Raw genomic sequence first — 17536 nt, 5'->3', positions numbered from 1 at the left:
TCTCTGAATTGTTCTGTTGAAATCATTTCCATTTTTTTCTCTGCGAATTCGTCACGTCGTGGTCACCAATGTGAAATAACGTTTTTTAAATCAAGATTCTTCAATAATGAATGTATAAATTAGTAGCAACCAACGATTACAACATAACGACTTCATTCAACGACAACTTCGACTCGACTTGACTTGCACTGAAAGAACATACGCTTTTAACAACATGAGTGACGCACACAAACCCTAATGACACAAATTAACGGCAAATGGACTAATAAAAATGGACTAATAACAACTAAAATAGAGATGGCACGATGACAAACAAAATGACTGACGCAAACATCGAAAGACATTCTCATTAACAATAACGAACCACAAACATGATACACGACAGACAAAACTAGTTGTATAACAGAGGGCTAGGGGGGCTATAGCCCCTCCGTCGGAAGCATTTAGCCCCCCTATCGGAGGAAATTTTGGGTTATTGTCGGAGCAAATTTTACAAAGTAACGTACAAAAATTGCATATTTTAGTCATTTTAGCCCCCTTGTTGGAAGCTCAAACCCCTCGGTCGGAAGATTTCTGGCGCCACCTCTGGGTACACAGTCATTTTCTATTTATCGTAAATGCTAAGGCTTGAACAATCTTGTATATGCATCAATAATGTTATTATCGATGACCATGTTGAACTGTTGAACCCCTTTAAAGACGTGTGTGTGTGCCAAAACATGCAACCATTAATGTATGGTAAATAATGTCTTGTTATTATAATTCTACATACATGTATCTATTAAAATGTAGCCAACATAAGCCATATAATTATTCGTTCATAATATTGATTTAAAGACCGAGACACAAGCATTTGATATAAATACTTTGAATAAATTGAGGTGAATGTGATGATATTGCTTAAAATCATCTTAAACGATGTAATATAGTATAGTTACCTTCAGGCTCTCTAGCAAAAGTGAGTTTTGGCGTTTGTTTAATGTACTGCATACAAATAATACTCTTTGGTGCCTAACATGGTGGTGGTTGGTTGTACTAGCACGGGAGTTGACAGGGGTGTAGTGCTATCGAAGTAACAAGGGGGGCTCTTGAGCAAAACGCTGCGAAGAAGAATAGCAAAAGTAAAAATTGGCTACTTTTCGGCATTCACAAGGGAGGCTCAGCCCCTGAGCTCCCCTAGCACTGCACCCCTGGGAGTTGATAATTTCTCTTTGATCAATAAAAAGGGGGTTCTTTGTAGAAGGGGAGGTCGTGTAGAGCGAATGCTCGATTTCTTAAGCTAATGTATTCACATCAGCTACAAAGAACGAAGAATGAAAAGCTGAAGGCAACTGTTTTTGTTATAATGGTTTGCTTGCATATACACTCAATTAGGCGAAGAATGGCCCACATCTATTTATATTTACATGCGCTTATTCTAACTCTTGATACCATATCATGAGGTAGCAGGGTCATGATAAATCTTTATTAGTGGTTTTGTTGCTTAACAATCGCATTTCCTAAAAACTTCTAACCTTCCCTAAAAAATCCAGAGAGTAAGAAGGACGAGAAACTGAAAGTTAAATATTCTTCTGCAATGACGTTCAAACTGCAAAGGTATTATCTAAGTATTACTATTATACGTTTTATCTTAGATTGCGCTCTTTCTATGGTAAATAGCTTTAGGACTTCTGTTATAAAACCAGATTTATCTTTCTCTAGGAAAAAACGGAAATCATATACATTTCTGCATAACTGGTCATAGTTCTCGATTTATACTTCATCGAAACAATTAATTTACAGCATAACTCATATAAGGTAAAACCAGGTCTCGAGAGAAAATTGACCTAGAAATTTCTACCCTTCTTGTTCAAAACCAGCTATCATTAATTATGCCCTTATTAATTTTAAGGAAACTATCTGAAATATTTTGAGGTTCTTCCTTTGGTATAGTCCGATATGTTTGCTCCTGCCTGTAACAGTGTTGCAACGCAGTCGAAATGTCCTGATGTTAAAGCATAATGAACAGGAGGCCATCCTTCAGCATCCGTTGCATTCACATTCATTCCATCGGCTATGCATTTATGCAATAATTTAACTTTCCCACTTCTGGCCGCATTATGCAGCGGAAATTGATCCGTTGGATCCCCTCCTTCTGATGACGAGGCTGAAGATATGGAGTCGGATTCTGAGCGCGAAATTCGTTCATGTTCGATCATTACGGTTTTTTCGTGCAGTTTCTTAAGATACATAGACGGTAGTCCTTCGAAATTTGATTGACTCCTCATAAATTGCCGTCTCTGTCCATTGTTGAACAGACCTTTTGGCTTTCCTAATTTTCGATGGTCATTATCATGAAAGTTCGTAAACATGGGTCGATCATTTTCGATTTTCTTTGGAGAACTGGGGATGATTGCTGCTTTTCTTGCCATTATCCGATGGTGATTTTCGTCCTCTTCATGGTTTTTCTTATCACGGGGTTTCTGGATGCAATTATGTGCGTTAGAGTCACTTGTAGAGCTTTTCCCGATATGGTTGTTATCACTTTCTTCATCGTCTCGTTCAAGCGACTCTCGTAATTCAGGACAGGCATGTTTCATTAGCCTGTCTCTTAAGGCAGCTCTCTCGTCGACTTGGCAAACAAATAAAGATTTTGCGCGCGAGTTATTCCTTTTTCCATTATTGACTGCCGGATTACACTGGTTGTACGTAGGGTTATAACTACCCCTTCTCTTGCCATTGGTCATCAAGTAATGGCTGGGATCTACCTTTTTATCATGATGTCTGTGTCTCTTTTCTTTCACTGACGACCCATGCTTGTGGACTTCAACCCTCCCCATATCTACAGTTCCTCGCCTTCGCTGCGCTAAATTGTGTCGTTCAACCAGATTGGGCGTGCCAACCTCTTGACTCTCTTTGTCTACGTGAAGAGGCAGTGCTCCGCTAAAAGAACTGGATTTTTTACGAATACGGTTCTTGTGGTGAGTTTTGTCACAACCATTTTCTTTTTCTTCTTTTGGAGTATACTCTGGAGTTAGCTGCGTTGCGTCAAGTCCACTGGACCGCTTCACCAACCTTTGCCGCATTCTATTGATAGACATAAGATCTTCACCGAATTTTTTTGAAGAGAATCTATCTTCCTCTACTGTTTGTTGTTCTGTGTCGATTGCTCGTTTCACCTCTCTGCTGTTGTTTACTTCTTCGACGCAATTCAATGTTTTCTCCAAGATCTTTAACCTTTTAAGAACGTTCTTTCTGTTTATTTCTTCAGTATCTTTATCTACCGGGCTACTAGATTTGTTTTCTTTTGCCATTTTAGGTTCATCTACCTTTTCCCAGCTATCCTTTACTTCCTCCATCCTATCAGTCTGTAAGTTTTCCTTTTCGATTCTAAATTTTTCATTTTCTCGTTTGGCGTCTCTTTCAAGAACTTTACTCTCAACCACTCTCTGACTTGCTGGCTTTCTTTCTTGGCCATTTCGAAGCACGATTGAAACTGAACTGATATGAATTTTTGTCACTTGTTTTTCTTCAGGCTGAGAAGATACCTCGCAGTCTTGGCTTTCACCATAAACAATTTTGAACCGTTGAGTTATATCTTTGTCAATTACGTTACGTTCATTATCATTTCGGTCCCCAACATCATTTTGAAAAGCGCAATTGGGAACTTTTTTCTCATTTTCATCTTCCTTTTCCAAGCTATTTCGTCGTGCAAACTTTAGTCCTAAATCTCCAACCATTGCATTCCAATTTGGAAACGAGACTTGCTGTGCAAACGTGAGCAGTTGATCTCCTGGGAGTAGGTTCTGATGCATTGTCTCTTTTTGGAAGGCATCAATCGGTTGGCTCCTTGTCACAAGATCCATCAAAAGAGCACCCTAAAACAAGATAAAAGAAACTTAGAGAGCTGGCATTCGAAACAAACAAATATAAAGTAAATTTCTATAAACACTTCTAGATAAATGGGAGGCAGCGGAGAAGACAGTGTCTTGTTGCATGTTAAACTGTGAACCCTGTAACAGAGTAGCAGAAATTGAGCTTGCGGGGAAGTCCGTAAGCTCAATACCCTTTGTTCATCTAGACACTGGTACATGCTATAGTGGAAGATTATGATAGAAGGTTAAACTGTGTCTGTCTTTGCACCTTGTTTGTGGTTATCTGTTATTGGCCTCCTTTGATTTTCACACCATAGGACGAGTGAGTAATGAGGCCAATTGATAAACAGCCAATCTTAATCACTTAAATATACGCTTTATGTCAAATACAAGGGAATTTATCTAGCCTGCTGAATGTTATGAATTTGCGTGAATTTGGTACTCGTTGATGGGGCTTGTTTCTTGAAAGCGCTATAAGTAAGTGTAGACGAAAATTTTTATTTACTACAAACTAGATTGTATTACAGACGTCAATGTTTGCAAAAATTCTTTGTAAGCTTTAGCTTTTTATGGTGCCAAGATCACGAGGTAAAAAACCTGCCGTTTCAATGCAATACCCTTCTCAAATACGAAAATTTTAAATGATTTATGAAGGTTAAATTCATAGCAACAGCTATTTTATGTTGCATTTTTTCCTTCTCAAACCTGAAGAGAACATTGCAACAAAAAAATAAAAGAAGATATCAAAAGCAACACATCTGAAAAGCAACAAATTGACCCGAAAAAGGGCACTAACTTAAATAATTATTTTGCTTAACGTTCAGTAACTCGTATCAATCAACAATTTCACCAAAATGCTAAGCATGAAACATGTTCAAGTGTTTTTCATCTTAAAGATCTTATTATGTCTCATGGTGCAGCTTCTCAATTACTGCTATTCAGTTTATCAGCAGTTGCTTGAATATTGCCTCATTAGACAGGCACATTTTATATCCAAGAAGCTGGAAAATGTTTCATTCATGTCAATCCGTTGCTAAGAGTTGAACCAGGTATAACAAACCTATCTTCTTCGCCGCCCTTGTCTTTTACCGATATTTCAAACCTCTAATGAATCTTCGCGATAGTCTGTTTCATAGATTTTCTTACGTCAAAGGCTTCTACCAACTGTAAATGATTGTCAACTTTAACTACACGAAATGCACCCTAACATAATGTTCTCCAGAACTGAAACAGAAACACTTGGGGATACAAGATACCTTAAGAAGTCTGTCCACAATGACGCGCCATCAAAAGGTAGTCGAATGTTGGGAGTCGTGACTGGATAGGGTTGATCTCGCGTTTACGTTGTTGTCCAATAACAAGAGACGATCGATGAAATCATGCACATATATGAAGCTTGCTTTTAATAAGCTGGCATTAGGAAAGGTAAACAAAGTCGGCAATAGCAAATATGCAATAAACTGAAAACGAGTTTTTCGCTGGTTATGTTTGCGAATCACATGTGGTTTATTTATCGCTAAATCCATGTATACCCATGGCCAAGGTTTTTGAAGGCAATTCGTAACGAGCACATAATCTCCTCATGTTTTCTTTCATAAAATTGACTGCAGCCGTCTCTTTTCAACTAGGCGCTTCTATAAACACATGTTGAATTGCTGCTAACAGCCGAAGAAAAATTTAGGCCTTGTGCAGTACACAATACTCAGTGCTGATCGAATAAAGTTTTGGTGGCTGTTTATCATTTCAATACTGCGGTTACTTATGAATTCTGCTTTTATTTTGTGATAATGCCGATATGATTAATCTTCTTATTACAGTAAAAGCAACTTTTTCAAAGCTTGTTTATGTGTAAATCTTTATTATAACAGATAGCAAAGAAAGTTTTATTTTGTGATAACCAGCGTTGTTCACTTTTCCACTGGAATGGGACAGACCAAGTAGCAAACTAAGTCTAGTTTTTTACGGGGTCTCCCCCTGGACTCTCTCCTTGTCCTGGTAACGTCTCCAGCCCCGAATCTCAAGGTAAATTTTAGTTACTTGACTGGGATGAAACGAAAGCTTTTAATTCATAATTGACAAATGGTTAAGAGACTGTGATACCAATTCTCCTTCTTTAAAAAAAAAACAGCTTTCTGGCAAGATAGCTAATTAGATAACTAAAGATAACTAAATGCATACGATAGCATGAAACATTTTCAACCCTTATATACTACACATTACATGAGAAAAAGACAAGGGTATTTACCCAATGATATCTTCAAGACTTCCAAAGAAAGCCTAGCTGAAAAGCCTGTAGTTACAAACTTGCAAAAGGTTGTGGGTTTACAATCGTTTTCAAAGAATTTTAGTGATTTTACCTTTCTTTGTATAGGCAATCTTTACAACGAGTTTCCTTACTTGTTTCTTGAAATCTTTCTTTTACTCTGTATTTGTGAGCTATTTTCCTTACCTTTAGATGTTCAAACTTTAAAAAATGGAAGTTACGTATTTACATGTGAAAGAAATCCTTGCATTATGACCTCGAGATGGGTGAATTAACTTTTTGTGTGGTAAAGCAGCTAGTGACCACATCCTCACAAACTTCATAAGACTCGTTCGTGACTAACGAATTCCAGCCCCCTTATACCATTTGTCCAACCCACTGGTATGTTTCAGGGAAACATGATCTACTAGAGACGAAGATTTTCAAGAAACTGCTAGCATTGGTGCAATGTCTTAAGTACAAAATTTGCAAGGCTTCTTTGATTTCTGAGTCTAGACTCTCACTAACAAGGCAAAGTAAGATACGCTTTATAAGAAACTGGCTATAAGAAACGAGTACTGGACAGTCAGAAAAATCAAGAAACTCCAGTACTCGAAGCAAAAACTTAAGAAACTACTAAATCGTGGTAAAACTGAGAACAACGAAATTTTGTAAAGATTGCCCTGTTGGCCTAGAATTTAAGACACAAGGGATAAAAATATACTTCCAGCATCTAATTACAGCATCAGAACGGAAGCGAATCTCTTGACGTGATAAAAAAGGTCACGAACATTTCATAACATCATTTATGACATCATAATTAAGAAACTCTTAAGAAACAATTGAGTATTGAAATTTCCAGAACATTAAGAAACTGGAGTACCCAACATCGACCTTGTTTCTTATAAAAAATGAGTCTAACATGAACAAGGGATTAAATTTCTTTATCAAATTATTAGAGAGATAGATTGCAACAATTGTACGTTCTATGAATGTACACTTGATTCTCTTTCTGATATATAAGTCAAAGCATGTCTTTATATTTTTGTATATGTTCATATGGGAAGGAGGACGTAGGGGGGGGGGAGGGTGTTTATTTAGTTGCTTCCTATTCATTACTCTGTAACAGTGTTGTAAAGTAAATCGAACGCAGTTTTGCAGTTGCAGAGGGGGGGGGGGGGAAGAGGGTAAATGCTTTTCAACTTGACAAACCAACAAAAGAATTCAAAACCTGTCTCAATGCAGATAATTTTCACACATTTTCAACATAATGAAGCACTCATTGATGTCCATTTATTTAATACCCCCTCAGCACTCTAATTTATAATAAATTTAATACAGTTTGGAACTTGTTGGGGGTTGTATCGATTATATATAATGATAAACTTGCCCATTAACTGCCTATTACCAACACGTCATATTTTAGATAATCAGGAAGATAATCAAACTTTGTAAGTTTCATGAATGTGCCTGGGCTCCGATCATAGAAATATGGCTCCGATATTGCAGCTAGCTGGATAATCAGAGCCAGTTCAGAGGAACCGAAAACTAAGTTTGGCCTAGCTGCTAAGTTATCTGTAAAACGTTGGTTACCTTTAAAGTTCTACCGAAAACACATATTTACTCGCAATATCATTCATAATTCCGACTGCCGCGACTTTGAATTCTTGCCTGAACGGACACGACTGCGACTGTCGTTTGTATTTTCAAAAAGTTTTATTGTTTTATCTCGGAAAGGTACATTCCTGCGTATTTGTAAGTAAGTAAGCATGTTTGCATTTCAAGTCACTGAAAAAGTGCCTTTTGAAATTGCATCTCCATGATCAAAACAGAACATCTATCAGAGTTCCTCAAGTGCATAAAGAGTTCCTACGAAAAAACTTTCGACATAAAATTTTGGATAAAATCTACAATTTACAACGTTTATAAGTAAGGAACAAAACCATTAGGGACAATTCCCGCGCCATTTTGAACATTAAAACGCACTGATATGAAAAAAGAAAACAAATCGGGGCAATTGCTTATGAATTTGTGCACAGGCCATCAATTTAGAGTTGAAAGTGGTGATGAACCCCGATGAACCCGAATCTCTGCTGATGTGAAACTTATGGGCACGTATCCAGAGCACACGGCCAGAGGCACCCAATTTTCCCCTTCGAAAGCAAAACGGATTTCTCAAAGCAAAACCATTCAGATGGTGCCTCACTGATTGTGCTCCTTACTATTACAAGTAATCCAACCATGACTTTGAGAGAGGGTTAGTATTAAATTGCATGTAAGAGCTACGGTAGGATATCAAGCCGCTAGCGTTGGAATCGCCCCACCTCTTGTTAAGCCGCGTCTAATGAACAGTGCTTTAATTCCCCTGTTTATGTTATGTGACTCTTGAATAGTTTGATCGCGGATCAACTAAATCCAGTAAAGGCTCTATATGGTTTTTATAAACTATCCCCACAGATCTTGTTGATAATGTTTAAACCTAACATTTATGTAGCAAATGACCACAGTACAGTTCTTCTGAACTCGCCTATAAGGGTTTATTCTGTTGTCAGTTTCCTCGGTGCACTGGTAATCCAAGTAGGGCAGGTGCTTAGCAACAAAAACTGATTCGAGACAGCTTTGGCCACTTAAAAGTAAGAAGACATTCCAGCGAAAGTCTTCATAAATTCAATGTTTTGATTTCTGCAACCACTGGATATCATGTGTTAATTATATTTACTCACTATACGAGGAACCAAAGATACTGGGCCGAGAAAGAATCTGCCATCATGTGGCCATGCATTGGATCATGTGCGCGATACCGAGGGCATTTGCACCAAAGTGCAGGCACTTGAAAACGCCTTACTATAAGCTATTTCAAGAAGTGAATTGAGACCAACTCGCTATTGCTCATTTCTGGTATTTTATAAGATATGAACCGGTTCTTTGTTTGTTCACCCGCTATGCTGATTACCTGTTTACCCGTTTTTTATCTAATTCATCCTATACTTTTCGTTCTGGCACAAAATCATATTATGTGTCGTTTCTGCGACAAAGTCATTATGTTTCAATTGAATTTGCTAACTTTCGTCGTTTTTGATCGTACCAATGTGTTTTTGAAACCATACATTAAGGAAAAAAATGCTACCCTAAAACTAAGAAAAAGGTGCACCTTCGTTAGCACCGTTTCTGAAAAGGTATAAAGGTCCAAAACTGCATTGAAGTGCTTGAAACTGTTCACCATTTCAAGGAAAGTTTGCTACTTTATTCTCACAATCAACCATTACACCATCATATCTAAATTCTCACACTTGTGACAATGTAGCTGAGTAACTATGTCTTGTAATCTACTGACCCTACTTAATTTGAAATTATTGGGTGAATTGTAATCGAGACAAAGTTCATATACTACGATTTATCTACAGAGCTGTAATCTTTTACTTTCACAAAGCAAACGAATTGTGTCATTATAACATTTTGATCGGCTGAGTTTAGAATACGATCTATCAGATTAAGCTAATATTTAGACAAGGAAAAAGCAACAGATTAAAAATCATGATGAACGACTTGGGGTTATCCTCTGCATTGTGAGTAATCGGCCACCTTGCATGAAATTATAACAACATACATCATGTGATGAAAGAAAAGAAGTGATCTTGCAGCATTAACAGGTATGGGCCTATCCCTCAAAACACGTTTTCCATAGAAGAAAGAACTGCAATTTTCCCATGAGAGAATTGACCCTAGGCCCAATTCTAACACGATATTTTCACATCAAAATAAAAGAAGAACTAGGGATTATTTTCATCAGTAAAAGACTCCGTTGCATATTCTACCTCCAGAAATACACACTCATCCTATATACACAAAAGATACACAAATGTATGTGTAAATGCTAAATGGTATTTTAACCGGGAGGTCACGACGATGGAATTCTTATGAGGGAGCGGACAAGGAGACCAACTTTCTGTCAAATATTGGAATTGCAGTGGAAGTAAAAAAAATGGCGGTGCCAATCAATTATTTCTCATAGATTTTGAAACTCGTTATCACTGACAATATTATCACTAGAAACATGGAAAATTTCCAGGCAACACTGACCAAAACCAATCACCGACATTATCCAAAGAACAGAAAAGGTTGAGCCTGTAATTAGAAAGAGCCACATAAACAGTCACAGTAATTTGCTGTCTCTGATTACACTGAAAAAACAAAAATCGATATATTTCTAGGTATAGTCTACTTTTGAAAAAGACTCCAAAAAGTCCATGGTTGTAATTTATACATATATGATATATCCATTCACTTTCCGTTTCCCAACTGTGTAAATTTGTTAAACGTGTTTGCTCTCTTTGATAATGCAAGCTGTCACATGCTCTTCTTCGTCATTATGTACTTGAATTGTAAGTGAATGCGACTATAGGTCATGTTAGCTCTTTCGAAGTTTGCTGTGTAATATGATGGTTCTTACGATTATTTGGCTAAGACCTGGAACATGCTGCCATCTAGTTCATTGGCCACTGTCTGAACCTTATTCTCCATACGAAACAGTTGTCTCACACCGATTTTGGTTAATGAATCGATATTCACAAAAAATGATTAGCATTTTTATATTCAGAAATTCAGCAGGTAGTGCAGGAAATATTGAGCATACTTCGCTCCACTTGGGAGAACTTCTGGCATCATTTATTGATACTTCTAGTCCAGGGGGATCCGGATGAGCCTTGAGGATAGGCCAGGAGTTTATAAAGAAAGAAGACAAACAGTTGCAAAGAAGACAAAAAGTTAGACCGTGTTTAGTGACAAACAGTTGCAAAGAAGACAAAAAGTCAGACCGTGTTTAGTGACAAACAGTTGCAAACTTTGAATATCACACAGAGGTGTTAATAGAATTTGAATTGGTCATTATATTTTTAACCAAGACCCCAAAATGGTTACCGCGTGCTTTGATAATTAGTTAGTTAGTTACGTGTTTTGAAAAATGATGCCATTATGGCATTTATCTAATAGATGGTACGAGAATGCAACATTCATCGGCAGCAAACAAGCTAAAATGAAATACCTCTCTCTTTCTGATAAAATTATCAAGGAATACAATTATCGAGTCACTCATTGGACTTGTAAGCGGATTTGTTGCTAGACTGTGAAACAGAACACCCAGGAAGTATGCTGGCAAATTTTTAGCAAGCCTTTGCCAATTTTAGCATGCGTACGCCCCCACCTATAATCGGGAATGTATATAAAGAATTACCGAAATACGAAATTAGTCGAAAAAGGAAGTGGGCGAAGATCCTTGATGGATTACGAACATGTATAGGCTAACGCAAGGGGCAAATCAATCCATGAAAATTTTGTACACCATTGGTGGAAATCCTATTCTTTTACCTTAAAATCAATGGAAATCCTATTGTTTTCGTGGAAATTACATACGCTGTTTGTGAGAGCGAATTGCAGAAATAATTCGAACACAGCTGACTCTACTCCAGGACCGCGAAGCATATAACAAACTGAGGGGGCTAAACACTTGTTTGGGGGGCTATACATGCTAAAAACAAGAGCAAGGTGTTTTTTGTATGGTTTGAAGTACATTTTGGAAATTTTTAGGGGGGCTAAGGCCCCCCATCGCCCCTCCCCGCTTCCGCGTTCCCTGACTCTACTGACACCATATTCATATTTCATCTAAATTTTTCTCTCGTTACTTAGAGCTAATTACGCTAATGCTTACATCTGCTTAAATTTTGAAAGATCAAAGAAACTCATTAAAAACTGTTCTCAGTTTAAGAGAACAGTTAAGCCGATTCTTGTGGCACGGCTAAACCAAAGTGCTCTCTTTACGGATTTGAAATACTGTTATGGTCCCGCATTTAAAAATAAAGTTTGTCCTAAGAAGTTTAAGCTGCTGCCCGACATTCCTTAAAGATCGCGCTTATCCCAAGGGCCTTGGGTGGGATAAAAGCTTTTTGTTCCCAGAAGCAAGTCTCTATGCATGTCTGAGCGAACCCATAACAGAACATGATTTTGAAGCCTACTATTTCTTTAAGGATTTAATAGGAATGTTCGTTCTCGTGAAAGGTTTTGCACTCAGCTAATCTGTTATTCCTTAACTATAATTCTCATCCACTAAAACTTATATAAGACCCTCTTTTTTAAGAGGTCTTTTTCAAACATGTGCAAGTTACGGCATTGCTAAAAGATATGACGTATTATTATTGCGTATTTTGTCTTATGATTAAAGTGCTAAGTAAAAAAGTGTAAAAGTCATTCTGTCTCTAAACTCATGTTTCTACATGATGAAAATTGCTTTATAAAAAAGGAGTACTGGCCGCTCTGAGAGACAATAAGAATCATCAGGGCTCGAAGCAAAACATTCGAAGAAACTCGAAGAAAAAAGAGTTTCATTTTTAAAAAGTTGAAAGTTGGCTTAAAATTCAGGACACTTAGGACACAAATAACAAAACTCATTCGAAAAATCCATAAAGTATTAACAGACAACTTTAAAGGAAGCAAAAAAGAAAATATCATCAAGCTAAATAAACGACAAGTATTTAAAATGCCCTTCTACGTTAAGAAATTGAAGAATTCAAAGTCAATTTTTGTTTCTTTAAAAAATGTGCCTAGGCTATAGAAGGTTCTGTGAAGATAATCCGATGAAATAAAAATTCCTACGTCAAAGCACCGTCTTTGTCGTCTGAAAGACCCTCTAAGACCCTACCAAACGGCCGTCCTCTGAAAATCCTTAGTTTTTTGCATTGTCAAATGGATTTGACGACGCTTGAGGCAAAACTTTAAGCTGGTGATGTTCACATAACTTCTAACGAGGAAGTACCAACTCAGGGCCCACACCATTTGAAAGTGGGTGGGGGCAAGGCTAGCAAAAGTAGAGGACCAAGGCTTCTTTCTTCTTTTTCTGCAGTTTTAAAACTACTTGTTTCGCAGAAAAGTGAAATGGTGGCGTGAGCCCTGCCAACGGCACAAAATTATAAAATAATAAAATTGGAGTTATATCTATAAAGTGTGTTATTTAAAGGAAAAAAATTCCTCAAAGAAAATGTACTCCGAAATTGCTGGTCGTAGAATGTTTAAACTATTTGCCAAGTAAGAAAATCAAAAGTTAATCAGAAGACCATGCCGACGTTATTAAGGAAGGCGAGAAATATTAGATGTTGATAAAGGGGGTAACTTTAAACTTGAGGGGGGGGGGGCTTAAGCTCCTTGACTTCATTTGCCGCTACAGCTATTTAATGACATGAACCTTTTTCAGGAAAGATGTATAGCAACTAGCCTATATGTGATTGTTATTGCTCCAAAACACACAACATTGTCCTGTGGTGTAGAAGTAAACAGTAAGGTTTGACTTCAATAAACAGGGCTTTGAGTCGGTAAACAGCTTGCTGGCTTGTTGTAAACAGCTAGTTGTTTACCTGATGTGTAATTAGCCTTGTTTGATTGACTGCGTTGTGAATGCTCGGAATGACTTTTAGAAGTTAGAAGAATGATGGCAACATATAAAAAGTGGGGTACACAGGTCTTTAAACGAATAGTTGCAATTTTGTACCATCCAGCGTGGGGGTGTTAGCTATATATTATTCACAAATTGTCTTCTGATATGGATTTTCGAAGAAAACAACGTTGGAATTTAGCTTCAAGTGTACGGGCTTTTCCACAAGCACATTTTCTATTACGTTCTTTTGGTAAAATAGCTGTTAAATGTCTGTATGAAGTTCATTTGAACCTTCTCTAAAGAGAGATGGAGCATGCCTTTTTCGAGGGCTACGAAAGATGAACAAAACACAATTGTGCCCCCAAATTGAGAAATATGAAATCCCATTCGTTTTCAAGAACTTTCGCATCTTAGAATGGTAATTTAATTCTTTTGGAGAAGATATACCACTTCATTCTAACACTGTTAAACTTTTTATTCTATCAGAGACTGCATTGAACATAGACACGATGCTTAGAGGCCCTTAGATACGATTGCCTGAAAGGATGGCAAAAAAATTTATGATAGGCTTGTAAAGTACGTTTCAACATTGTCCTTCTGAAAAATTCAATATCTCTTTTGGTTAGAACATTTTGAACTCTATGGTGTGTAGGCTTTCCCGAATCCGACGCTCACAATGGAACAAACGCCTACGAAGATTTCTGGATAAAAAAGGCATTAGGAAAACACTGATAGAGTATCGTGTGTTGATACTGACAAAAATATTCACGCGATAATAACAGAGTTTAACTGAAAGTTACCCGAATTTTTCCATTAAAGTTTTTGCAGTGATTTCGATAGAGATAAACTGCTTCAAGCATCGGAAGATTGGTTTAGAATTCGAGCTTCTTCCTTTCGCCGACAAACTGATAATAATAACAACCTATTTGTCAATATAGAGCTAAGATGAATGTTTCAGCTAAAAAAGTGATAGGCTAACTGAAAAGTTTAACTACTGAAAGCACACAATAATGATTTGCAAACGCTGACGAATGCTTGAAGAATGTTTAGGGTTAATGCGAATTTCGTCGCTAGCTTCAGCAGATTTTTGCTCTTGCGAACAAAGATTTATTTTAATGAAAATGCCCTGATGACATCGATAGAGTATTCCTTCATAACGTACGGTAAAGAGAGATGATGCCATATGCAACCTTATCTCTTGTATATTACAGTGAAAGAAAGAAATTAAGCATACTTTTCACGACGAAAAATTAAATGCTATTTCCTCTCACTAAACAACAAAACATGGCCGAAAAACAAACCCTGTTTTAAGAAGTACCACTGGTTTCCCTCGATTAAAGCAGCGAGAGAATATTTATGTAATTTATAAACATAATATTAGGTAATTCAATAATAGTCTTACCCAGCTAAGCCTTTTGGGCTCTTTCGTCAACTGCGACAAACCAATGGATGCCCCTGTAGTCCTCTACTCCCCTCCCCAGTCCGCTATCTGATGACCAAGTCTGAAACGACGGTAAATGGATCTACTTCTGTTAACGATCTTATTAGAATTCTCGAGGCTCTGTCTATTTCCTAGCACTGAATATTTTATAGAATGACTGGTCGTAGTTTCGTCCTCTCCAAACAGCACAGTTCGACTGACTAAACAAATCCCTCACTTTCTTTTGTACTCTTCTTCCCGCGTTATGTCAGCTAGTCTCATTTAATGTTTGGCCTAGGACTAAAGCAAAATAAAGGTTAGGTAAACATCGCTCTTCTTGACGAATCGTGATCGTATTTTGGTGTATAATCAGGTCGCCGGTAGGGATATGGTCGCGTTCGCCATGACTTCGTATAATCTCGGTTTATTGCTAATTTGCAAGTCCAGGGTTTAATTCAATTTATGCTGTGGGATATTAACTTAATAAAGAGTAAGGTTTATTTGGAAAGCAGCTTGAAAAATTGAGATAAAGATTATAAATGTTGTTTCGTTCCTCATTATTGAATACTGTAGGGTTCTATAAGAATATCTGGTGCCAGCCGTTGTACACTTTGTTCGGATGCTCATTAGAAGATATATCCTTGAGACCCCTTCCTCTCCCTCTTCAATAGAATTAAGTTTCCAGAACTAAAAGTATAGTCTGGCTTCTTTACAACATTTTCAATTTCCTATATCATAGGTCATGCCGGCCGGTAGATATCGGGAGACATTGTACTCAAGTACATAAAAGTTTTAAACACAAGGGGATATAGCACAAAAAACCCTCTTCCATAACCTGACGGTTTGACGGTTAATCCCCCCTTCTTTCAAGTGTAGTAAAAACAATTATCAAAATAACAGCCTCGTTTTCGAACAAGTGTTCATTTTAACCAGAACAAAAATGTCTAGCCTGAGTTGTTATATCTATTTGTATGATTCGTCACTTCCTCAAAAGTAACAGATTAAAGCCACCTTTACAGTTTGTAGAGGTGCTTGGTTTGTAATCATGGTTAAATACTCATAGATCCGTATCATATACACATTTATACACCTGTATAAAAAGGACTTTGTACACGGTGACAGCACCATGATTTGCATTTTGCAAACTTAAATGGTCCCATATCAGTAACAATATTTTCAATAAGCCAGCATCTTGACTTCTAGAATTCGTCTTTGCTATCTATGTTGATTTCTTTTCAAATTACTTCATCTTCGCAAGAAACTGTAAGGGTGGCTACGCCCCTTTTAATGAAAGAAGGAGGTCTTGAGCCAAAATAGAACGCCAATTTCACCAAAAGGGAATATCCATCACTACATTTCAGTTACGTGACTGCAGCTGCAAAGTCAAGGAACAAATTTTGCCAAAGTATTACCCCATCCCCCGTTTCCAATCATTATTTGCTCGTTGATTTTAGATAAAATACAAGTCGATCCTGTCAAAAGCTGGGATACGTGTCTCCCTAGTCTACCCTGTGGAATTGATATTGATGTAATTTACATGCAGGAACAGCTTTTTTCGGTGCAATGAGGTCATGTTTGATCCTTCGAAACCGGGATTTTGAAGTTGCTTGGGGCACTTTGATATAACAATGAAGGTTTAGTAAGACTAAATGATTTCATCGGAGCCCGAAATAATGAAGTGCTAACCAAAGGAAAAACTGGAACATAGAAACACATTGTATCATGCATATTTAGGTTCAATTCCGTTTTGTCTGTAGACGAAATTCTTTAGGTCTTGGCAGCTCAAAAAACATAGAAATTTGTATAACCTCATCCCGCTTTTTAAGCCTAGCCCTAATAAGAAGAAAAATTTTGGCAAAAACTTCAGTTCTGATTTCTGAACCATGTTAATTAGAGAGTGTAGACATGTCTAAAGATGAGAAGTGACCTTTCATAGAAACAGATATGATGATATCCAGAAATCATGATAGCTAGTTAATTTGGCTTCGTCTCCAAAACACAGCTCCTTGCTAATAAACCACTTAAACTCTTATTTTGGTTCATACTACTCTGTTACGTTGTTGCAGTGGGCAGTACTCGTGGCACTGTGTAATAAAGGTCAGGCTTGTTGAACCTACGCTTTCCGGAGCAAGGCCAAGGTCTTGCATGAAGCTGGAAGAATTTAGGAGATGAAAAGCGGGAGCTGATATAGATCCAAACAAAATAATGAACTGATTAACGAATTGGCCAACTTCATCTTATTACAAAACTCTTTGGTAGCGATCCCTTTGTTATTGAAAGAAATCCCTCGTGTAATCCATTTTTAATAGTACTGTATTGATGCCCCTCGGGGAACTTAGGACTTTGTAATGTACAGTTCTTTGCTCTCAGGCTAATATCTCAATTCTATACGGTTGAGAAAAGGAGTTTAGGAATTACAGTTCTGGCCGTCGTTGTCTATTATTTTGAAAACCCTTTTTGAAAACTGCATTTCCGTCCTGTAATATAGATTTGAAAAGTTGTTGTTGCGGTACTACTCTAACTTAGCAAGCAAGTGATTAAATGGCTGAAAAAGGTGCAATGTTGATAACCTTCTTAGTTGGCTTTTATTTATTTTATTG

At 37.3% G+C, this 17536-nt stretch overlaps 1 protein-coding gene across 3 annotated transcripts; it reads right to left on the bottom strand.

The window, feature by feature from the left end:
* Positions 1 to 734: 734 nt before the first annotated feature.
* On the bottom strand, positions 735 to 15363 carry LOC135685524 (uncharacterized). Of its 3 annotated transcripts, none has more exons than XM_065201499.2 (2): positions 14919 to 15363; positions 735 to 3857 (listed from the first exon to the last, which is right to left on the bottom strand). In XM_065201499.2, exon 2 carries the CDS (start codon positions 3843 to 3845, stop codon positions 1896 to 1898), a length of 1950 nt encoding a protein of 649 aa, XP_065057571.1. In that variant the 5' UTR covers positions 3846 to 3857; positions 14919 to 15363; the 3' UTR covers positions 735 to 1895. The 3 variants fall into 3 exon arrangements, with proteins under 3 accessions (XP_065057571.1, XP_065057572.1, XP_065057573.1); XM_065201500.2 differs by lacking the exon at positions 14919 to 15363 and adding an exon at positions 4915 to 7185; XM_065201501.2 differs by lacking the exon at positions 14919 to 15363 and adding an exon at positions 5111 to 7184.
* Between the last annotated feature and the right edge of the window lie 2173 nt (positions 15364 to 17536).

The sequence above is a fragment of the Rhopilema esculentum genome, chromosome 15, assembly GCF_057945365.1.
Source record: "Rhopilema esculentum isolate cy_ngs chromosome 15, ASM5794536v1, whole genome shotgun sequence".
NCBI classification, from domain to species: Eukaryota; Metazoa; Cnidaria; class Scyphozoa; order Rhizostomeae; family Rhizostomatidae; genus Rhopilema; species Rhopilema esculentum.
This window is presented reverse-complemented; position numbering and strand designations above follow the sequence as displayed.